The 25,124-nt window shown below is 36.0% G+C and overlaps 1 protein-coding gene across 8 annotated transcripts in view; it reads right to left on the minus strand.

Annotated features, from left to right (window-relative positions):
• EPB41L5 (erythrocyte membrane protein band 4.1 like 5) overlaps positions 1 to 25,124 on the minus strand; it is a 142,725-nt gene that overhangs the window by 49,357 nt on the left and 68,244 nt on the right. For 7 of the 8 annotated variants that reach the window (XM_032250622.1, XM_032250620.1, XM_032250625.1 and 4 more), the window contains 2 exons: positions 18,310 to 18,352; positions 17,790 to 17,905 (listed from right to left, as the gene is read on the minus strand). In XM_032250622.1, the coding sequence (XP_032106513.1) occupies positions 17,790 to 17,905; positions 18,310 to 18,352 (159 nt within the window). Of the gene's footprint in view, positions 1 to 10,141; positions 14,523 to 17,789; positions 17,906 to 18,309; positions 18,353 to 25,124 lie in introns of those variants that run through there. The other variant, XM_032250627.1, reaches the window with a different exon arrangement.

A 25,124-nucleotide genomic window follows, 5' to 3' on the forward strand; every position in this document is an offset into this window, starting at 1 on the left:
ACTTGCTGAAAAGTTGAAACTGAATCTGTGTCCCAAAGAATAAGAAACCAGTAACTAACAGAAATTATTGAGTTTGTATGATAGCAGATACGAAACAACTTGCTGAAACTCCTTCTGTTTGTGAGATCAAGAAAAAACTGGATGAAATTGGTTAGAACCAAGATGGCCAACTGGAATTTGCGCAGGACGAGCCTGCTGACATCACAGCCTCAATTTCCACTGCATATTTCATACTAACTACCCCTGAATTTGCACATGTAACACATGAAGTAACATGAAGAGGCAACTGTGCATGTCCAAGGGTTTTCCAGGCTTCTCCTTTCCTTCCACCAATCACCTACTAGAATATACTCCCTGAACTTTTTCTAGTAAAAATATTGCCTTGAAGCCAGCACAAGGAGAAAGATTTGAGCTTGACTCCTGTCTTTGTGAGTTAACTTGCAATATAAACCTTTTCTTTTCTCAAAAACCAACACTCTAATATGGGCTTCTAGCACAATGAGCGGCAAGCTCCTTTTACTAGGTAACAATTATGAACATCACATTAAATGTCCTAAACAAAATAGCAAACCAAATCTAAGAGATTGTGACGCTGCTTGTACAAACATATACATGTGATTAAATGCCATAGGAATTACACAAAAAGATATACTCCCCCCAAGATGAGTGTTTGCAGAAGCTGGTGAAATCTTTAGTTGATTTGTAGTCTAGTTAGTTATCTATTGCGTCAATCAGCTTTTTGGATTTATTTATTTATATTTTATTTATTTATTTATTTGAGATGGAGTCTTGCTCTGTCACAAGGCTGGAGTGCAATGGCACGTTCTCGGCTCACTGCAACCTCCAACTTCCTGATTCGATTATCCTGCCTCAGCCTCCCAAGTAGCTGGGATTACAAGCACATGCCACCACACCCAGCTAATTTTTGTATTTTTAGTAGAGACAGGGTTTCACCATGTTGGCCACGCTGGTCTCAATCTCCTGACCTCAGGTGATCCACCTGCCTCAGTTTCCCAAAGTGCTGGGATTACAGACATGAGCTACTGTGTCTGGCCCAGCTTTTTGGATTACTGCATGGTAATTACGTAAGATATCACCACCATTAGGGGAAGTCCTGAAATAAACATACACATACCACAAATATGATTTCTGACAGAAAAGAAACCTATGCAGCAATGAGAAAAAGCAAACTACTCAATAAATGATACTGGGACAGTTAATCATTTGAAAAAATATTGAAATTGGATGTCTACCTCACACCTTATATAAATTAATGCCTGACTCAAATGTGAAAGGCAAAACTACCAAACTTTTGACAAAATTCATAACAGTAGATCTACTACTGGATTAAGACACAGCAAGAACTTCTAAAAAAGTAGTAATTTCTGGCCAGGCACAGTGGCTCATGCCTGTAATCCTAGCACTTTGGGAGGCCAAGGTGGGTGGATCACAAGGTCAGAAGTTCAAGACCAGCCTTGCCAAGATGGTGAAGCCCCATCTCTACTAAAAATACAAAAATTAGCCAGGCACAGTGGCAGGCACCTGTAATCCCAGCTACTAGGCAGGCTGAGGCAGGACTGCTTGAACCCGGATGGCAGAGGTTGCAGTAAGCTGCAATCGCGCCACTGTACTCCAGTCTGGGCAACAGAGTGAGACTCTGTCTCAAAAAAAAAAAAAAAAAAGTAGTAATTTCTATTTCTTAACCTGAAGAAAGATACTCAAACTGGAACTGTATGTTTTAGAGACTTTTCTCTCTATATGTATTTATTTCATGATAAAGTTTTTAAGGGCAAATGAAAAATATTTTCAAGAGTCACATCCAAGAATTTTTTTTTTTTTTTGAGATGGATTTCCACTCTTGTTGCCCAGGCTGGAGTGCAATGGAGTGATCTCAGCTCACTGCAACCTCCACCTCCCAGGTTCAAGTAATTCTCCTGCCTCAGCCTCCCGAGTAGCTGGGATTACAGGCACAGGCCACCACACCCAGCTAATTTTTTGTATTTTTAGTAGAGACAGGGTTTCACTATGTTGGCTAGGCTGGTCTCGAACTCCTGACCTCAGGTGATCTACCCGCCTCAGTCTCCCAAAGTGCTCGGATTACAGGTGTGAGCCACCATGCCCAGCCCCAGGATGTTTTTATTCTTTTCCATTAGAAGCTTTAAAGGGAAAATTCCTTTTGGGTTTTTATCATATTATCCAAATTCCCAGTTGGTACTATTTTCACAAGTACACTAATCTATTCTGACATTCATTTTTTTCAGTAGTAGCATAAAGACTTATTAGATTTAGGCCAGATGCAGTGGCTCATGCCTATAATCCCCACACTTCGGGAGGCTGAGGTAGGAGGATCACTTGAGCTCACGAGTTTGAGACCAGCCTAAGCAACATAGGAGACTGTATCTCTACAAAAAATAAAAAAACTTACCCAGGTGTGGTAGCATGCACCTACAGTCTCAGCTCCTTGGGAGGCTGAAGTGAGAAGACCACTTGAGCCTAGGAGACTGAGGCTGCAGTGAGCCATGATCAAACCACTTCACTCCAGACTGGGAGAGAGAGCAAGACCCCCATCTCAAAAAACAAAACAAAACAAAAAACCCTTCATCATTACTTTTAAGAAAATTGTCTTTCTTCTGGCAAGAAACATTAGTTTCTTCATTTCTAACTTTCCAATAAAAGGCTTTCCCTAATTTCCCTAAATTTGAGGGAAAGAACCAGACTGGTGCAGCAGACTCAATTACTTCCTTCAATCACACAGGCAAAGGAAAGTGCACTGCAGATCATTATGAAAGCTGGGTGAAATGATGGGAATACTAAAAAATGTTTCTTCTAAATTTTAAAGCTATGTTTATGGGCATATAATGTGCAGAGACATACTTTGTATGAGAAAAACAGCACGAAGTGGGAGAGAGACAAAGCTCTACAGAAGCAAAGTTTACATGTACTACTGACATTAAATTGTTATTAATCCAAAATACAATGTTTTAAATTAAAATGTTAATTGTAGTCTGGGCACCGTGGCTCATACCTGTAATCCCAGCACTTTAGGAGGCCGAGGCAGGCAGATCATTAGAGGCCAGAAGTTCAAGACCAGCATGACCAACATAGCAAAACCCTGTCTCTATTAAAAATACAAAAAATTAGCTGTGTGTGGTGGTACATTCCTATAAGCTACTTAGGAGGCTGAGGTATGAGAATCGCTTGAACCTGGGAGGCAGAGGTTGCAGTGAGTTGAAATAGTGCCACCACTGCACTCCAGCCTGGGTGACAGTGTGAGACTCTTGTCTAAAAAATAAACTGAAATAAAATAAGATAAAATAAAATAAAATGAGGTAAAATAATTGTAATCCCCAGGGTAACCACTAAGAAAACAATGTTTTAAAATAGTAAGAGACAGAAAAAAAGAACTGAAATAGTACACCAGAATCTACCTACTTAAAACAAAAGGCAGTAATGGAGGAAGTGAGAAACAAAAAAAGACATGACATATAGAAACAAAGGAAAGGGCATAAGTCCTTCCTTGTCAGTAATTACATTAAATGTAAATGTTTAACTGTCCAATTAAAAGACAGAGATTGGCAAAATGAATTAAGAAACATGATCCAACTATATGCTGTCTACAAGGGATATACTTTAGATTCTAACACACAGAAAGAGTGGCTATACTAATATCAAGCAAAAAAAACTGTAGGATAAAAATGGTTGCTAAAGACAAAGGAGGACATTTTATAGTGACAAAAGGGTCAATCCATCAAGAAAATATCATTAAAAACATGCATGTAACTAAAACCAGAGTCCTGAAACACATAGCTAAATCAGAAGTTTAGCGATAGACAACAATTCTTTTACTTTATAAGCAGAAAAACTAGGTAAGCTTATCTTCTGATATAAATAGATAGAAGATGAACAGTATTATAAACCAAAGACTGAACAGGCATATACAGAATGCTCCACTAACAGAATATACATTAATCTCAAGTACAAATGGAACATTCTGCAGAACAGACCATACTGCACAGAAGAAAAAGGTTTTCAGAAGTACATATCTGATAAAGGACTTATATCTTAAATATATAAAGAACTCTCACAACTCAATAATAAAAGGACAAATAACGAAAATTTTTAAATGTACAAAAAACGAAACACAGGTGCTCTTCAACTTATGATGAGGTTACATCCTGATCATGTTGTAAATTGAAAATGCATTTAATACAGTGAACCTATAGAACATGATAGCTTACCCAAGCCTACATTAGCTATGCTCAGAACACTTACATTAGCCTGCAGGTTGACAAAATCATCTAACACAAAGCCTATTTTTAAACAAAGTGTTCAATATCTTATGTACCACAAATTATAGCCCATGAGAAGATGAAAATTCAAATTTTAACACTATGTCAAAATTACAACAGTTTCACACCATCATAAGTTGAAAAATCTTAAGCCATTGTTAAGTTGGAAACTGTCTGTAGATACTTCTCTAAAGATAAGCAAAGAGTCAATAAGCAGATCAAAAAATACCAACATCATCATCTGCCACAATACACTACTTCGCAACAACTAGGATGCTATAATAAAAAAGACAGGTAATCGTGTGGGCAAATATGTGGAAAAATGAACTCACATGGTGTGGCCACTCTGAAAAACAATTTGGCAGTTGCTTAGCATGTTAAAAATAGAGTTACTATATGACCCAATAATTTCACTCCTATGTGTATAACCAAGACAACTGAGAACACATGTTCATACAAAAACCTACACATGAATGTTCATAGCATTATTCACAAAAAGCAGAAACTCAAATGTCTATCAATTGACAATGGATAAATAAAACACTGCACAACATACAGGGGAATATTTTTAAGCCATTAAAAGGAATCAAGTACTGATACATGCTAAAATATAGATGCACCTTGAAAACACTATACTAAAAGAAAGTCAGATACAAAAGGACACCCATTGTATAATTCTACTTTTAGCAAATTTCTAGAATGGGGAAGTCTATAGAAACACAAAGCAAATTAGTGTTTGCCCAGGGACTAGTGTGAAAGAATAATTGAGAGTAACTGCTAATGGGAAAGAGGTTTCTTTTGGGGATGATAAAAATGTTATGGAATTAGATAGTGATGGTTGAACACCTTTGTGAGTAAACTAAAACCACTGAATTACACACTTAAAATTTCAAAAATGTAGTTACACATGATATTTTTAACCTGTGGCTTTGGTAATGTCCTAGCTCACAACCAACTCTGAAGAATGTATAAAGAAATACGTAAAGACATTCTTTCTTCTACCCATTTCCTTACTTTTCATGGACACTTACCTGTGTAAACTGAAGCAGTTCTTGTCTCCTTTCATACCTTGGAGTAATTTATTGTTACTTAAAGTTGTGAATGATAGCTAAGAAAAGCAATGTCGCCCTCACTCCCATTTTCTGAAAACCTGCTATTTATCTCTCTAGGTTCTTTGTGTGTACGAACTTACTTATACATGATTTGGTTGCTTTTACAAAAATGGGAACAAACCTCAGACACTTAACAACTTAAGTTTTTAACTCAACAATGTGTCACTGATATCCTCTAGTAACAGTATATGAAGACTGTCCTGATTCTTTAACAATTACATAGAATGGATACAGCATATTTTTATAATCCAGTCTTCCACCAATTGGAATTCATCCTTCACACTACCTCCACAGTTACCTTTCTAAAACAGAATTATTATTACATTCCTTTTTACTCTCTACAATGTGGACCCCACCAAGCTTTAGAGTTACGGAGGCAGTACAGTAGCCAGTGCTGGGCTCTAGGACTAAGCTGTCTGAGTTTGAAGCCCAGCCTCATTGTTCTGTGCCTTCATTTCTTCACTAGCCTGAATACCTTACAGATCTTCATAAGGATTAAATGAGGATGCTTTGCTAAATACTTACTGCTGTACCTCTGGAACAATGTCTAGCACAGAATCACTCAAAAATTAGCTATCATTATCACTATACCTTCCCATAAAATCCTGATTCATCATTCCTGGACTATACCCTGCACTTAGCAACTATAGAATTTTCTTTTCCTATAGGTCCCTGGGACTGTTTCACTGATGTAAATGCCAAGAAGCCTTCTTCAAACCTGATGCAAATGCCAAGAAGGTGTCTTAACTTAACCACTTCTCTTCTTGCTTGATTTAGCACTTTATCAGTTATTTGTAAAACCGTTTATCTCTACAGTTTGAGTGTAAATTTCTTGAAGCCAAGAACAGTATTTTGACTATTCTGTATCACCAGGTGTGCCAAGATGTGCTTGGTATTCATTTATTCAATCAAATAATACACATGGAGTGTCTGTGGATACCAAAGGAAACAAAATAAATGCTCTCCATTAATGGAGTGCACATTCTGTTGAAAAACACAAATGCTCTGACTTACCAATAGGTAAGTTGAGAAACCCATCATAGTCAAAAATGCACTTAATACTCAGATAAACCCATCATAAAGTTGAAAAATCCTAAGAATCATCATAAGGGACTGTCTGTACAGAGATGATAAATGCATACTAAGGAGAAGGGAGTAAGAAAAAAATTAAGCAGGGTAAGGCAGACAGGAAATAAAAAGAAGACTGGGCAGGGGGCAGGGAACATGATTATTTTATAGTGGTCAGGAAAGGCTTCTCCGTTAAGAAACCTGGTGGTTCTGGAATGAACCATAAGAGATTCAAGGGAGGAATATCCAGGAAGCAGTGGAAGTACAAAGATCCAGACAGAACATGCTTGGTATGTTTGAGCAAGTATAAGAAGATGAGTCTTTGGATGTAAGCAAGGTCAGGATTGATAGAAGGGGAGGGAAAAGCATGTTTCTATCAATGTGAGGATCTGAGATTTAACTCTGAGACAAGGACACTGCAAGGTGTAAGCAGAGAAATGACATGATCTGATGTTATCACTACAGCTGGTGAAAGGAGTACCAGACAGCAGAGGAACACGGGCTAGGCCAGTTAAGAGGGCAGGGGTGACATAAAATGGAAACAGGATGGGAGCAGTAACAACGGTAACAAGCAGTAGGCCTAAATACATTTTGAAGACAGAACTGATAGAATTTACTGATTCTGAAAGACATCTGGAGCATGAGACAAACAGAAGTCAAGATGACTATAAGGTACTGTGCTGTAAGTCACTGCTTCCCAAACTTTAGTATGCATCAGAATCTCCAGGAGGGCATGTGGAACAGATTGCTGGACCTCACTTCCAGTTTTCTGATTCAGTAGGTCTACAGTAGAGCTCAAGACACACTGACTTAGTAACAAGAAAGAGAGAACTGCCACTTACAAAGCTACAAAAAACCACACAGGTGGGAAAAACTGCAGGAATCAAGAGATTATATTGTTCAATTTTGAACGTATTAAATTCGGGATGCCCAACGTCACCTCTGCAGTATTTCCCCCCAAATCCCTGGCCTCAAACTAATCATGTGAAAATACCGCACAAACCCAAATCAAGGAACATTCTACCAGGCATCTGGCCAACCATGAAAGACATGGAATGACTGTCAAAGACTTGAAGGCGACTCAATGTAACATGGGATCTCGGGTCAGACCCTGGAAAATTTGTGGAGAAACCTGAATAAGGTCTAGTTTAGCTTGTGGTATTGTACCAATGTTAATTTCTTAGGGTTTGTTTCTTAGTTTTGACAATACCATCATACCATTATGTGGAATGTTAACAACAGGGGGCCAGGCACAGTGGCTCATGCCTGTAATCCCAGCACTTTGGGAGGCCAAGGCTGGTGAATCATTTGCGGTAAGGAGTTCAAGACCAGCCTGGCCAACATGGTGAAACCCCGTCTCCATTAAAAATACAAAAATTAGTCAGGCATGGTGGTGCATACCTGTAGTCCCAGCTACTCAGGAGGCTGAGACTGAAGAATGCTGGAACCCAGGAGGCAGAGGCTGCAGTAAGCAGAGATCGCACCATTGCACACCAGCCTGGGCAACAGAACGAGACTCCGTCTCAAAAAACAAACAAACAAACAAAAAACATTAAGGGAATGCAGGGCACGGGAGTGTGGGAATTTCTGCACTATCCCTGAAGCTGTTCTATAAGCCTGACATTACCTCAAAATAATTTAAAAAAATGAGATGCCGATATTAGATGCCTAAGAAGAGATGTCAAATAGACAGCTGGATATGTAAGTCTGGAAATTTAAAAGTCCAGGTTGATGATATAAACTGAGAAATTGCCACTGTGTATAGATGGCATTTAAAACCATAACACTAGATGATATTACAAAGGGAATGAACTGTTACACAAAAGTTCCTTAAACAGAGCTTACGGGTTGGAGAGATAATTAGGAATTAGCAAAGGGAATTAAAAATAATAACTTGTTAGAAGACAATAAAAAACAGTGGTATATCTAAGCTAGGTGACAATTTCATGAAGAAGTGAGCAACTGATCTGAGTGCTAATTAAGTAGACTAAAAGATGGACTGTGGGATTAGAAATGTAGAGGTCATTTGTGATCTAATAAAGCCATTTTGGTGGAGTGGTGGCAAACACTATTAGCCCAAGGCAGAGCCTTTATATGGATTAAAACAATGTTCTTCTTAAAGACACTTCTATCTCTTGTAAAACTGTCATATACACTGATCTTTTTTGGAACAAGACACTTAGTGCCATCTGCTGGGAAATCACTATCATAAATATGTGAACCTTGTTCTCTTAAATGTGGCACTCTTGTACAGTATGCAACCTGCACAATCATACCCAGTCTTTTGTGTCAGGGATAATGTTTGATTAGAACGGGCTCAAGAGATTAAGAAAAAGAGGAGATAGCAAGTACAAGACAATTCTTACAAAGCAAAGAGTTTTGCTATCAGGGAAACAAAAAAATAGAGGAATAGCCAAAAGAGGTAAATTCAAGGGACAGTTCTATTTTAAATGATGTGCGCTACCCTAGGATGTTTTTGTGCTGATGAGAATATTCCATAGAAAGGGAAAACTAATGCAGTAGAACAAAAGGGAGAATTACTCAAATGATGGTCTTGAGTAACCTGGGGTGAGGATCTAGGTAACTAGTAAGGGCCTGGGTCTTAAATAGAGTATGGATGGTTCACCTAGACTAACAGCAGGGAAAGCAAGGAATATATTCCCAAATGCAGATCAGGTACGTTCACTGATAAAATGGTGGGAGTATAGAGATAATCTTTTCTGATTGTTTATGCTTTCAATAAAGTAGGAAGCAAGGTCATCAGCTGAGAACAAAGAGTAGGAAGGGAAGAAGTGGTCTGAAAGAGGAGAAGGTCAGCCCAGCACTGTAGGAGAACAAATAGATTAAGTAAATGTCATAGGATATGAGGCAGCATTGAAAGCTCACTTCAGCTTAGTTGTCACAATTTAGAGACCATTCAACAATTCTGTGTGTATCTCACATTACCATCTATATGCAGAGTATACAGAGTTGGATTTAACCAGATGTGTACAACAGGGAGAAGGTCAAGAAATTCAAGGGTATATGGGAAAGGTGTAATTATAAGTGGCTGTGTACAAGGAAGACCCAACAAGGTACTCTGGTAGGTGTTGAACAAATGAGATGAATCACAAAAAGAGATGTCAATACAAGATTCCTGAAATCTTTCACTGCAATAAATGCCCCAGGCCTCCTTACCAAATGTAGATGACTCAGACTAATATTCAATGCCTTTACTACTCAAATATTTTAATATTATTGCTCCAACATGATTGTGAAATTTAAAAGTGATAACCTAGCTATTCCAGAGAACTCAAATCTTCCCAGGTCTTTCTAATATCCAAGAGTTTGCTGATGATATCCCCAGAAAGATTTAATGCATGTTATTAAACACAGGTCTTACCTCCAAACTTCTACAGAGTTCATAATTAAATAATTCCTGAAGCTATTGGCTAGGCTATGAATATAGTTTTGTAATAAGAAATTCTTCTCTGTTAATGGGTATAAATTCCAATGGTATTTTGCATCCTCTAATGTTTTCCACAGTTTATCTGAATACTCCTCTAACTAGTTCCACAAGAAATCAAGCCAGCAATTTCTTCCTATTATCACCTCTTATTTTTCATTTTTAAAATTCCATTCCTAATAATTTAAAATATTTTGCATTTATTATTATCAATGATTAGTCATGTCTGTAGATGTGAGCTTTATTAAGGAATCTGCAATTTCTTATAAATCCTAATCATACACTGGATCTCAACTCTTTATTAAAAGTAGGTAAAAACAAAACAAATGGAACTTCCTTCAACAACAAAAAATGAGTTACAGCTGTTGAACCTGTTTTTACGAGGAGGTACGTTATTACACCATTAAGGAAGTCTTCAGTCACAATCCTTGGAAAATGTTCTCTGAGTCAGGTATCTCTTTTCCATGCCAATAGAAACACAATGCTGGCCAGCTGTCAGGAACAAAATGTAAATTGTTCACTCAAGCACCACCACCTAGAACTGAGGCCACAGCTTGTAACACAGAAGCTTAGGTAATTATCTAGTAATAAAAAAAAATTGTGAGAACAATTCCTTCAGGAAGAATACGAACAATTGTTTTTCTACTTCAGTATAAAAATATCAATAAAAAAGCCAAAGTTATTTTCCTTCCACCAATTTCTTTTAAAATTTTCTCTTCTCTTCACTCATTCTTTGAAAAAGACAGTATGTATGTCCCTCCTCACCAGACCAAAGCGCTCAAAGCAACTAAAGTGTGTTATGAAATTAGCAACAGTCAAGAATTGATGAAAGAAATGAAGCTCCTTGACTTAGTTTACACTGAAAGTGACATGCTTCATGTCTTAATTTCTATACCACCAAGGTTAACGTTAATGGAACAAGATTTCATTCTCACAATGTTTTCACGTGACTAAAGTAAAAATTTTTATAAACTGAGGATGAGAAATTTTTATGTTCTGCAAAAGAGGGGGTAGAGGAAGACTACAATATCTAAATCCACAGGATTCATAATATCTAGAAAGATCTGACAAATCATATTTTATACATATGGGGAGGGGAAGAGGCAGGCATGGAGCAGGAAGGAGAGAGGGTTGTTTTCCCACCACAGAGGCATCTCCAATTCCAGCCCTTATGTAAAAGCATCTCACAACAACCTGGAAAGCAACATAGAACTGATGATGTGGTATAATGCATATTAAAATTCAGGAAGGAAGTATGTGGTGGGAAAGAGAGAAAATGTTATTGAGACAAGATGATTTTGTTTGAGCAAATCCATATAAGCCCTAATACCTACCATAAAAAATAGTAACTTTGTATTATTATTTTCAAATCCAATATTCAAAGACTAACACAAAAATAATTGCCTCTCAAAGCAAGGAGCTATGGTTTAGAAACAGAGGTGTGCCCTGACCAAACACAGCACCATGGCTCAAGCAACTACAGCCCTCACCACTGAGGCATGATAGGGAACAACCATCTTCACGCTTGCTCAGTTTACACTGCTGAATAAAAAGAATCAATTTGCCAATGTACCTTCTGAACAGTAAACAACAACAAAAAGAAATTTTTAAAAAAGATCCAAATGTTATCATTTTTTTTGGTCAACACTTTAAGTAAACTCCCCTCAAAAAAAAAAAAAAAAGATTTGAATTACACTGGTATTTCAATATTAGAGTGTTTGTATACTAGGTGCTTTTCAAAATATAGACATACACATAGTAGGAGAAATAAAATTTATTTTTCTCTGTAATTCACTTAAAAGCATGTTTTCTAGGATTACTCTATCATGGTCAGAAATGTTAGTTCTCACTCCAAGATAGGTAAATGCCTTTGAAATGCAACAGAGACAATGAACTTATGAGCTCGTTTATGTTCATGCATTAAAGTGTGAAGGCCACTAGCTTTGCTGTGTCTGTAAGTTTCCTTTACTATAAAAACAGTCAAAATATAACCAACCTAACTCAAAATGTTAACATTAATTATGTTAAATAAAATTAGCCAAAGCACCATAAATTAAATGACATCATAATACTTAAGTTCTGTGCTGATGACTCCCTTTGATCAAAAGAATGGTGATCCAGTAAGGTGCTTCTGAGGGTACTTCTCTAATCCGGAATTTATCATCACCGGCCCTTTTAGGCATAATAAAATGGAGAGTGTAAACAGGTTGGTGACAATTTATTTAATTTAGGTTGAGCTACTTATAAGTACCTGATAGCTAGAAACAATATATATATTCATCTTGAAAATATCAGTAAGAAGAACAAATATTTGCAATATTGGATATGAAATTCTGAAGCAAATGGGAGCTTCTATAAATAGACAAATTTAATTTTACTACCATCCATCCAGCCTTAGCCCTCTACTTTCCTTACCCCTATTGATGCCTCTGTCCCTACCACCCCTTCAACCCAGTTTCTCTCACCAGGAATTTGCAAATGAATTCTTTACAACGTGAATCTTCACTTAAATGTAACAGTATTGATTAACTCAAATTCAAAATATAGAAATGGCTACTTTCAATATGAACTGAAGATCTTACTCTTCAATTACAATCTGCTAAGATATACAGGGGGCATTATATCAGCCTCTGTCCTGCAGATTAAGAATAATTTTAAAGTGAGTGAAGTCAAACTTTACATCTTTCTAAAAGACCAGGAAAGCTTGTTATTCACTGTGCCTCTTTGGTTTCCACTATAGAAACAGTAGGGTTTTTTAAATGATATATATACCCATGAAATCTTTTCTTGAATGGCACAAACCAGAGCTTCTGTGGTTAAAATGTTATGATCCAAATTCCTCTCTTTTAAGAAAAAAATCAGCAACGACAATACTTCGCAATTATCATCTGAGCTATGTAAAGTCTAAAACAGCTATAAAGGCCATATATTAGTGGCCATTTTTAAGCTTGCTATACGATGATGGACTTATAGAGGTGTGAGCTGAGCTATTTAAGATACAGATCTATTTATATTAAGAGGATGTGCTAATACTTTGAGTGTCCATCTCCTTATACATGATTATACTGAACTCAGATTGAAGCCTGCCTATAGATTTCGTTCTTTAAATATAGTAAGTTCTCCTTATGTAGGTCTTCTATAGACAAATAGCAACCAACCATTCAGTATTAAACCAATAGTCCAGTATTAAGCCCTCTGAAACTTTAATCTTTGTCTGGCAGCAAGGATTTGAGATATAAAACCAACTTCTATGTGGGTAGGATGCATTAAATGAGTTGTTTATAATGAACCTTCACTATCTTGAAGCATTATATATTCTTCAAAATATATCTATAAATTTCTATATACGTAGTTTAAAAGTTTGAAAATTTTTCTAAAATATAAAAAAAGCTAAAAAAAAAAAAAAAAAAAAAAAAAAAAAAAAAAGAAATGCTCCCGTTACATGTTTTCCTACCAGAAATGGACTTTTTCTAGTTAATTTGCCTCTATTCATTAAAACAAAGAGCTTAAATAATTCTAAAGTTAAAAAAGGGTCAAAAATAGTAAAACAATCTAAAAATCATATAGTTTTGGCTTCAGAATTTTATTTTAAAAGTTGTACAGGATCAGATTATGAGACTATTGCAAACCTGGGTAATCTGTCAGGTATATGAGATGAAAGAGAAAAGCCAGTAAAATGAAAAGAAAAGGTAAATACGTTTTCTTCCATTTTGTGTAACCATTCAGTAGTAACGTAACCATTTATTTAACCACTGGTTAACCAGTTAGCCATTCAAAAGTAACCATTCAGATTTCTCTATACAAGAGCCACATTATTAATGTGATCTCTAAATCTTTTGGTAAGTTAAAATATTTGTGTCTATTAAAAAGTAAAAGTGTTTGTAATGAAAAATTACATTAATTAAAATCTTAGGCACTTAACTGAAATTAAGGCATGTGTCACTTCAGATATATTAAAATAGTGTGTAAGAATGAGTTTTTAATAAATGTCTCGAAAGGCTGATATATTACACCTCAACATGTTCCAGTGTGTTTTTAGTGTGTCTGATTCTTTTAACCTTGATCTCTCTGGATGGCACATGGTGGGGTAATAAATGGGCACCTTGTTCACAAACACAAACTTTCTCCTTAGGTATAGGCTGGGTGATGTGTTAACGTACTAAAATCATGAAAACCCTTCTAAAATCACAATGGTATACATACTCTTTACAACACAAAACATTTGTCACTATCATTGATGGCATATGGCTTCTTCAACTCCTTGTTCCTTTCATGGAAGAATTCAATTACAAACAGCACTAAATAACTAGTGACTCACTGTAAATTCTCCTAAATACTCTTAATGTGATCAATCCTTTATAAACACCAGATAATGTATACCATCAACTTGCATGACAAAGAGTCCCAGTGCCTAAGAGGCTCAATACTCATATCTCAGTCATGGCTGCATGGCCAGGAAAATGAACATCATGATGGATTTCTGCATTCTTCACATTGTGCTCATGAACAAAGTCAGTGTAGTTTCTATGTGCGGTCTGGGGTGGGGACAAGGCCCTTGTGTTCCACTGGTTTCCACCACGTTGACAGCAATCACTGGCAGCAGAGAGCCTGGATGGTTGGGGTGGGAGGGGAGCACAGTTAGTCAATAGGAATAGGAGAAAATGGATGTGTAAAAGGTAAAGGTGAAAGGTAATGTGACTAGCATGCACCACCGCTATGAGTAGCTACCAACATCTACTCCATGCAATGATAACATTCAAGAATAACAAAATGGGGGAATCCACAAAGTTACATGTAATGGAAAATATCAACAGAGAAATACATGTAAGTAATCAGACTCAGTTAAGTGATTAAAGACGAAATTTATCAGAAAGGAAGGCATTCTGTATCTGTCCCTGATGCTGTTACTAAAATTAAAAGTGGAAATGTTGTTAGGGGTTCTAATCAGAAGAAAAAAATATAATCTACCTACTTCAAATATTTGAAAAAATAGCTCTACATAAGGACAAAAGCATATATGAACAAAGAAAACTGTGAAAATTCTTCTTTAAATTATGTGATTTCACAGAATTGAAACCCAGGAAACAAAATTCAGAAAAGACCACTAAAAATAAAAAATCTACCTTCAGAGGCCACGTAATTTTACAACAATGTTCTCAATTAACAGTAGATCATCATTGTGCCTTATATAATCAAAGGTCACAGGACCTCAAAATGAAATTCAACAGGTACAGATAAAGTGATGAGATGATACACCCCCTCCAAGAAGTAGTTTAGTAAGCATATTAGGCACCTTTTATCACAGTGCTATAGAAAAGTCCTATAGAATTTTAAGAGTGAAACATGCATACATGCAGTTCTTGGTTATAATTAATCGGAGTCCTCCAGTAGAAAGAAAGCATTTGCCAAAGTTCAGCAAATCAGTCTTGTGACATGGCAGAAAGGGCAGTACATATTTAAAATAACTACAAAGAAAAATACCACCCCAAATATAAAATATGTGCAAAAATACATTTTTAGAGATAGTGTTATCTTTCTAACTCAACCAAATCACCTTTATCCCTTAGGGAAACTGTAAAGAAATTAACCAAAATAATTTTTCAAAACAAACTTGGAAAGCTTTTTTATAACAAAATCATCTTTCTTTTAACTGAAATATAATTTGTTCATCAGATGTGGCTCACAAAAATCACAACCCTCAAGTTATGATCTCTAAAAATTTAGAAAATTAAATTAGGTTTATGTTCTCGTCTATCAATGCAAGATTTTCTAAACACTATTCTGTTTTGTTTTTGTTGTTGCTTACAAATGATTTATGGGTTTACAATACATGAATTGTTTCTCAAACGTTGAAATTTTAAATACCTGCTTATTCTAAGCTACTTATATACCAAATCAGTCACTCAAATAATGGTGTCATTTAAAAGATACCAGCAAAAAAATGCTGAAGATTTGAACAGGGAGTAAGTAGGTTCATATTAAATTGGTTAAAAGTTATCTGCCAGAAATAGAATGGTCCATTATTCTGCCCAATTGTTCAAACACAAGAAGTATTTCCAAATTTTAAACATTTCTCACTTTCTAAAGGAGGACTGCTTTATATTTTTCTAAGGCATTAATAAGAATCAAAGCATGCAGAAAAAAGAATGAAATGCAGAACACATTTTAATTGAAGGCGGAAGAGTCCATTATCTCCTAAACATGCCAGCTCTATATTCAGTTCCATGCCCTTGTTGACATACTCTGAGGCTCATTATGTTATTAAGATCACCATTTTACTCCATTTTAGCAAAGGGGGTCTCAGTACAACCACATAAAGAAAGGAGAACACACGGCTCCAAATTTTTCATTTTCCTTAAAATTTAATAAATTCAATGCTCTTTCTAAAGGATGCATTCAAGAAACCAAATAGTACCTAACAAAATCAAATAGATTTAAACATGTACCTATTAATATGGAAAAACTCAAAGATTCAATGTCATAATTAGTATGCGAACTAATCAGACTCTCATTCCATATTAATGTAAAAGGCAAACACATAACACACTTCTTTTATAGCTGAAGTCTCAGTACTATTTTTCCTTGCCAATAGGATTTGGTGGTAACATCAATGAGATAAAACGTAATTGCTTACAGGAGCTGTGTTTTCTGTAAGAAATTGAAGAAACTTTCTAAAAATTACTTTAAAAAATAAATTTGACATTTATAAGCCTCGCTCTTTACGCTTTTAAGTGTGTACCTGGATGTACACAAATATACACCAAGTTATCACCACCACACACCCATGTAGAAAGAAAATAAAAAGAAGAAAATGGGGCTGGGGGAGAGGGGAACCCAATCTTACAAACTAATCGCAAGTTATTTGGAACTGAAGTAAAAATATGCTCAAACATCAAGAGCCAGGCACCTTGCAGTTAGTTAAGCCAAAATAACAGTGAAAAATAATTACATAGCAAAGACTGAAAATAATCACCAACCACTGTTGACCCACCACCATGAAGGAAGAACTGGCTGCACAGAAAGCTGACCAAAACCTTGAGATCACCACAGAAACTCATTAGATTTCAGGTACTAAACAAACTAAGAGCAAGAGAAAAAGAGAAAAATCCTATGAATTATCAAAATTCATTTCACAAACAGACAAATAACTTGAATAGATGATATACCCAACATGACCACTGAATCAAATAATTTCCAAGGAGCCCCCACCAAGCCACATATATTTATTTGGGAAAGGATAAACTCAAGTGATTAACGCCAATAAGCCACAAAGTATCCATATTTGTATATTTACTATTAATCTAAACGAAGACCCTGGAAGTCTAAATGATCAAAGTATCTTTTTCCTGTCATCAGACTCTCTCTCAATCTCCTAAAAATGGGGTATATCATACTTGATCATATTTCAATCATGTTTCGCTTCTGATTTTACCTTCCGTCTTTAATGAAGAAAACACATTCAAAGTAGCAGCATCATGTTGTGTGGAATAACATGTAGTGGATACATTTTCCTTACAGATGTGGGAAAATATTCTGCTGTCTAGCAAGGAAGTTTTTTTCACCAGAGAACCATCCACCACTCCCACATCAAGCTAATAAAAGCAGGTTTATTTTAAAGGTATTAATGTTTTGTTTTAAATAAAGAATAAATAAGGACAGCTGTCGGATGTTCTTCATTTAGACAACTGGACTCCCTTCATCACCAACATCCTTATTTTCCCCATCTCAATATGATTACTCAATAATATGCTTTCCAGCTCACAAATATGAATAATTTGCTTTCAATCACATTTAAAGTATTTTAAGATTATGGCTTGGAATTTAGAATACAATTAAGTAAGCAATATTTTATTTTAGTTTCAGGAATTAACAAACCATTTCCTGTCATGCTGGTCTGTTCCAGGATTCCGTGGAAGATTCTCTATCTCCACCGGCACAGGTGCAGAGGAAGTGGAAGGACTCACAAGCAGAGCAGATCTCATCCCCCAAGTCTTTGGACAAAAATTATAAAAATTACCAATTTTGCCTAGATAAAAGATCTCTTCACCAACAAATACTAAAATAGCATATTATTTACAAAGTCAACAAAATGTAAACAAACACTTGAATTTTATATACCACCTTAGATTTAATCAATAAAATATTAGTAATCAGTTAAATTATGTTCTTGGATTCACAGGGACAGAAAATGTTTTATAGAGCACTGTTTCATTTACAACATCTTAGAGAATAAAGTAACAGGAACTTATTACTAAATCACTTAAAGGATAAGGAAAAGAGAATGCACATAATTTGTGCAATGTTACATATACCACTACGAAAATCCAATGAATACTACTACTATTATCATAATTAACCTGTGATCCAGTGTTTTAGAAACTTAATATTGTCTTACCTGTTGGGAGCCATTACTTTGGGTGGAAACATTATTGTGAACACTGCAATGGGTGAAAAAAATCTATTAAAAACCCTATATGAAATTACAAGGCTCCACTTTGTAAAATTACACATACACTAATGAAAGATTTATTTTAAAGATATTAACATTTTGTTTCAAAGAATAAAACTACTGCTGGTACCTAAAACTAAGAATGTCCGATACCTGAAAACATCTGTTCTTACAGGCAAATACTTGCTTTTCTATAGTTGCTCATTTGATGTTTGCATATACCTGTATTTTAGTTGTGCTTTAGAAGTATATACTTCACAACTAATGTTTATTCATTGGACAACAGCTTTCAAAGATGGCCTAACAAAGACAGCAACACAATACCCACATAAACTTATCTGTCACTTCTTTTGTATATTCCTACCACCCAGATTTTCCAGTGTCGTCAAGAACTCAGCATTTTATAACTCAAAAGGCCTTAGTAAAAAAGTCTTAGAAAGTTTGAAACCTCTGTGTGTACACCTTCCTCTCCAAATGACTTATGTTTTAAAATTTTCAGTTTCGTTTGTGCCTATCCCCACCCCCATTCCCCCAAAGAGCACTTGAAAAAACCCCCAACCTAAACTAAAAAAAAAAAAAAAAAACTTAGAGAACTACAGAAAAAAAAAATTCAATAAAATAAAAACTCAAAGATGAACTATAATTCACAATAAAATGAGAAAAAAAGTTTCCTAATGTCAGACATTCTAACACAAAGATAAATGGTATCCCTGAAGTAAGAAATTCAACTATATAAATAATAATTCAAGTCAGGCATGGTGGCGCACGCCTGTAATCCCAGCTACTCAGGAGCTTGAACCCAGGAGGTGGAGGTTGCTTGAGCCAAGATGGCACCACTGCACTGCAGCCTGGGCGACAGAGTGAGACTCCGTCTCAAAATAATAACAACAATAATAATAATAATTCAAAGTTATAAAAAAATTCCTTGAAAGTGAGAAAATAATTTGCAGATTTAATGACAGCACTGTGTTTCAGGAAAATGACACAGATAAATACAAGCAATCTCTATTGTTCGCCACTAACTTTCAAGGATAAAGACAGAATATTCTGGGTACCCCAAGTAGATTTAAAAGCAAATCACTACCAATCATCAGGTCGGCAAAGAGTTCCCATAGCAATAATCAAGACTATTATATTATAACCAGCCAACATCTCACTCTACTAAGAGGAAACAGGCAAAGCTCTCAAATACTACCTATGAACAGAGTATCCAGAAGCCTTTCTAACAAGGTCAGAGCAAGATAAAAACTACCTAATAATGAAAGTCAACCAGTTGAGAACCTAAGAATGAAGAGAGGTTGCTAAAAGGCTAAAAGGCTGGGGGATGGAGAGTGAACACATTTTATGTTGTATTTTTTTAAAGAACTACAGATCAATTACAAGTTGAGTCACCATAACCTGTACTTCCACTGTCCAGGTTCAAAGCCAAGTTGTGTCACTAGGTCTATTCTGTACACCTTGGGTTACTCATTTGCGTGAGACTGTTAGAATGACTAAATGAATTAATATTAGTAAAATACAAATAATAATAGTGATTACAACAACAACAACAAAATACCTTTAAAAGAAATACTATTGGTGAGGTATGGTGGTTCAGGCCTGTAGCCCCAGCACTCACAGGGGCCAAGGCAGGAGGACTGCCTGAGCCCAGGAGTTTGAGACCAGCCTGAACAACACAGCCAAACCTTCAGCTCTACAAAAAATTTAAAAATAGCTAGGTGTGGAGGTGGGTGCCTGTAGTAGTCTCAGATACTTTAGAGGCTGGGGCAGGAGGATTGCTTGATCCCAGGAGGTTGAGGCAGCAGTGAGCCATGATCATGCCACTGCATTGCAGCCTAGGTGACAGAGCAAGACCCTGAATCACAAAAGAAAAGAAGGAAAGGAAAGGAAAAAAAGGAAAAAGAAAAAAGGAAAAAGGAAAAAGGAAAAAGGAAAGGAAAGGAAAGGAAAGGAAAGGAAAGGAAAGGAAAGGAAAGGATCCCAAAACGAACAAACAAAAACCAAACAATTTAGTGTAGATCCACTGCCAAGGCAATTTTAAAGACTATACCCATCAGGCACAATTTCTTTTTACTAACCATGTTGCTCTTCCCAGAATACCCATGATCCTAAGTCTTAATGAAATCTCACCCAGCCTGCTTGGTACAGAAGTTAGACTTACTAGTCCATGGTCCCTTGGTAATTCTCTGAAGCTTTTCTTTTTAACTAGGAATAACTTCAGTAGGTGATCAATAAGAATAATGAGAATGAAATACTTTTAAGTGATGTTAATTGAATCATAACTTCCTGTTTTCAAATGATTTGAAATACAGAAAGCATTATTCTCTGATAATTATGTACATTCTTTCACTTCCATGAACATGAAGGAATTGCTGAATTATTTCTCATTACTAACCTAGTTCAATCTTTACCTTTTAAAAGACTACATACAATAACTGACCCGTTTTGCTCTTACATATTACACCTTCTACTCATTTGATTTCCTCTACTATTTTTCTTTTCTTCTTTACTGCATATTAAGCCTGTATAAGAAGTACTACTAATTGAAATGTCAACTATCCTTTAAAACATCACGTCTTAAAATACTTCATAGTATTCATGACTCACAAGAGAGTAGTTAGGAGCCAAAATAGTACAAGAAAAATGACTGACACTAGCCAATTTAAAAATCTGTTATTCAAATAGGCATTTTACAAAACTGCAGAGTCCAAGGTCAAGAAGCTTTTCAGGTCAAATAGTTGTGACTTTTCAAACAGTACTGTTTTCCATGGTTCAATGGAGCAAAACTGTTCATACAAACAGAACTGGGAGGGCAAGAGTGAAGGGGCATAGAGCATGCCAGTCTGAGCTCAGGTTTTCTCAAGCACTGTGACAGCTGGTGCTCAGTAACCTTCAGGAGAGTTGGGTCCCCCTCTACATTTCATTTTTAAAAGCCTAGTCTAAAAAAAAAATCATTCCTCAAGCATACCATTTCTGCTATGTTTTCCAGGGCCGAAAGCATTGCTAATGAAGAGACACTAACATTTAGCCATTAAAGTTAAATTAACCATAATTACAAAACAGACACTATATAAACACTCATTTTTTTTTTTTGGAAATATGTTTCAGAACATAAAGAAGGACCTCCTATTTTGCAAATAAAAGCCTTAATTTTTCAACTACATATCATTGCTAAATACTTTGTTTACATTTCTGCTAACTTTAGCAGGTACTCACTTTTTACTTTAAGCTCTAATATCCCATATCCCAGTTTCCTTTTCAGGAAAGCAAGACAAAATCTATTAAATCAACAGAATAGTTTCAAATGTACAGAAAATCTCTAATATTATTCCATTTTTCTTTTTCTTTTTTTTGAGATGGAGCCTTGCTCTGTCACCCAGGCTACAGTGCAGTAGCACAATTTTGGCTCACTGCAAACCCTGGGTTCAAGCAATTATCCTACCTCAGCCTCCTGAATAGCTGGGATTACAGGCGTGGACCACCATGCCAAGCTAATTTTTCTATTTTTAGTAGAGACAAGGTTTCGCCATATTGGCCTGGCTGGTCTCAAACTCCTGATCTCAGGTGACCCACCCGTCTTGGACTCCCAAAGTGCTAGGATTACAGGTGTGAGCCACCACGCCCGGCCATTACTCCATTTTTCTTAAAAGCATAGCTTATAAATAAATCCAAGAAAAATAAAAGTATACAGCACAGAAAAGGCAAAAAATGTTGGCTTTTTTACCTAATAAAAATTTCATGGAGAGAATTCCACATTCCTCCCTGTTCTATTTATTATTATTATTATTTTTTTTTAACAGCCTACTGACAGCTAAAGAAATTTGACGGGAGTCCTTGTTCAAACAGCAGAGTGCTATTACAGTCAATCACTAATCATGGCCTGACTTTAACAACTTTCTATGTGGAAAAAAAAAAAAAAAAAGAAGACATTTCAAGGTAAGGCTGATGATACTCTCAATATCCAAAAACAACCAACTCCTTTGGAAAAGCTCTAGTGAGACACCCACCATATAAGAGTACAGATAAATTCAAAAATAAACTACATCTGTGGGTATGATCTGAATCATATCTCTAACAGGCATTCTAGGAGACTCTAATACATAATAAATGTTAGTCATTACATGACACTATAGACTCATTGTAATATATACTATTAAAATTAATAGAACCAGCTGGGCATGGTGGCTCAGACAGGTAATCCCAGCACTTAGGGAGGCCAAGGTGAGTGGATCAATTGAGGTCAGAAGTTTGAATCCAGCCTGGTCAATATGCTGAAACCCTGTCCCTATTAAAAATCCAAAAACTTAGGCATGCATGGTGGTGTGTGCCTGTAATCTCAGTTATGTGGGAGGCTGAGGCAGGAGAATCACTTGAACTGGTAGGTGGAGGTTGCAGTCAACGAAGATCATACCACTGCCCTCAGCCTGGGCAATACAGCAAAACTCTGTCTCAAATAAATAAATAAAATAAATGGAGACATCAGAAGCAAGACTTTCAGAATGGTAATTTGAAAACAAAAACAGATACTCTCCCCAATGAAACAAACATTTAACTGGTTTAAAAAAATATTTTTTTTTTTGACACAGGGTCTCACTTTGCTATCTGAGCTGCAGTGTAGTGGCATGACCTCAGCTCACCGCAGCCTCAACCACCCTGGATCAAGCAATCTCCCTGCCTCAGCCACTATGTAGCTAGGGACTTCAGGTGCACACCACCAAATGTGGCTAATTTTTTTTTGCATTTTTTGTAGAGAAAGGGTTTTGCCGTTTTGCCAAGGCTCGCCTCAAACTCCTGGGTTCATGCGATCTGCCCACCTCAGCCTCCCTAAGTGCTTGGATTAGAGGCAGTAAGTCACCACGCCTGGCCAAAAAAAAAAAATTTTTTTTTTTGAGACAGAGAACTCACTCTGTTGCCCAGGTTGGAGTGCAGTGGTGTGTGATCATGGCTCATTGCAGCCTCGACTTCCTGGATTCAAGTGATTCTCCTACCTCGGCCTCCCAAGTACCTGGGACCATAGGCAGGGTGCCATCACACCCAGTTGGTGAAACTTCATATTTTTTGTAGAAATGGGGTTTTGCTACGTTGCCCAGGCTGGTCTGCAACCCCTGGGTTTAAGCAATCCTCCCATCTTGGCCTCCCAAAGTGCTGGGATCAGAGGCATGAACCATTGTGCCTGGCTTTAAAAAAAAATTTTTTTTAATCATTAAAAGGCACACACAAAGTGGAGAAATATTTATTCAATAAAATCTACTAAATCTCATTAAGGCCTAAGTTCGTGACATTTGAACCACAATTTCCAATCTCAGTATGGTAGTAGCTCTACTCCTGGTTGGTGCAGCCAAGAAGATGTGGCTAACATTCCTCTAGTTCTCTATACTTTAAATTATCTATTTTAAATATGTTCAAGAGCTAAGGAAACCAATCACATCTAAAGAAATAAAAGTATGACAACTATGTCTCATGAAATTGAGAGTATCACTACATAGAAATTATAAAAAAGAACCAAAGAGAAATCCTGAAATTGAAAAGTACGGTAGCAGAAATAGAAGATTAACAAAGGGGATGCTCCATAGCAGATTTAAGTAGATAAAAGAATCAGTAAGCTTAAAGACAGGTCAAGTGAGATTACATAGCCTTAAAAAAAAAAGTATAAAGAGAATCAAACAGACTCAGAGACCTGTAGGACACCATCAAGTGTAAAAACTTACATGTTAATAAAAATTCCAGAAGAGAAAGAGAGCATAAAGAATATCTGAAGAAATAATGGGTGAAAACTTCCACACTCGATGGAAGGGTTATATCATGGAAAAGTAACTATATGAAAACTGGACTGGCAATATCTACACCAAATAAAATAAACTTTAAAACAAAAGTTACTAGAGATTAAAATGGAACATTTTGTCACAATAAAAAGAACAGTCCATCAGCATAATATAACAATTATCAACACATACATACCTACCCCAAATCCACAATATACATGAAAAAAAAACAGAAAGAACTGAAGGGCAAGGAAGAAATAGACAATAGTTGTAGACTACAATAGTCCACTCTCTATAATGGATTAAAACTAGGCAAAAGATGAACAATGAAATAGAAGAACTGAACACAATAAACGAACAGATATCTATGAAACACTCCACTCAGAAACAGCAAAATACACCCTCTTCTTAAGTGCACATAAACCATTTTCCAGGGTGACTCATATGGCAGGGTGTGTAAAACAAGTCTCAATAAATTTAAAGGGATTAAAAGCATACAAAGTATGTCCTCTACCCATCACGGAATAAAATTAGAAAAAACAAAATTTTGATATTCACAAATACACAGAAATTTAGCAACACACTCCTAAGTAACCAAACAAGTCAAAGAAGAAATCACAAGTTAGAAAATAATTTGAGATAACCAAAAAACAAGAACACAACATAGCAAAACTTATTGAATCAAAGCAGTGCTTGAAAGAAAATAGCTTTAAATGTTAAAAAATAAAGATTTTAAATAACCTAATCTTCCACCTTAAGATACTAGAAAACTAGCAAACTAAACCTAAAGCAAACAGAAGGAAAAAATGACACAGGGCAAAAATTAATGCAACAGAAAAATCAATAAAACCAAAAGCTGGCTCTATTTGAAAAAGTCAACAAAATTGACAAACTTTTGATAGACTAGTCAAGGAAAAAAAAAAACAACTCAAAATACTAAAAACCAGAAAGGAATGAGGAGACATCACTATGGACCTTTTAGAAATACAAGGCAAAAGG

This window comes from Sapajus apella, unplaced genomic scaffold (assembly GCF_009761245.1).
Source record: "Sapajus apella isolate SASKATOON/1434 unplaced genomic scaffold, GSC_monkey_1.0 scaffold72, whole genome shotgun sequence".
NCBI lineage: Eukaryota > Metazoa > Chordata > Mammalia > Primates > Cebidae > Sapajus > Sapajus apella.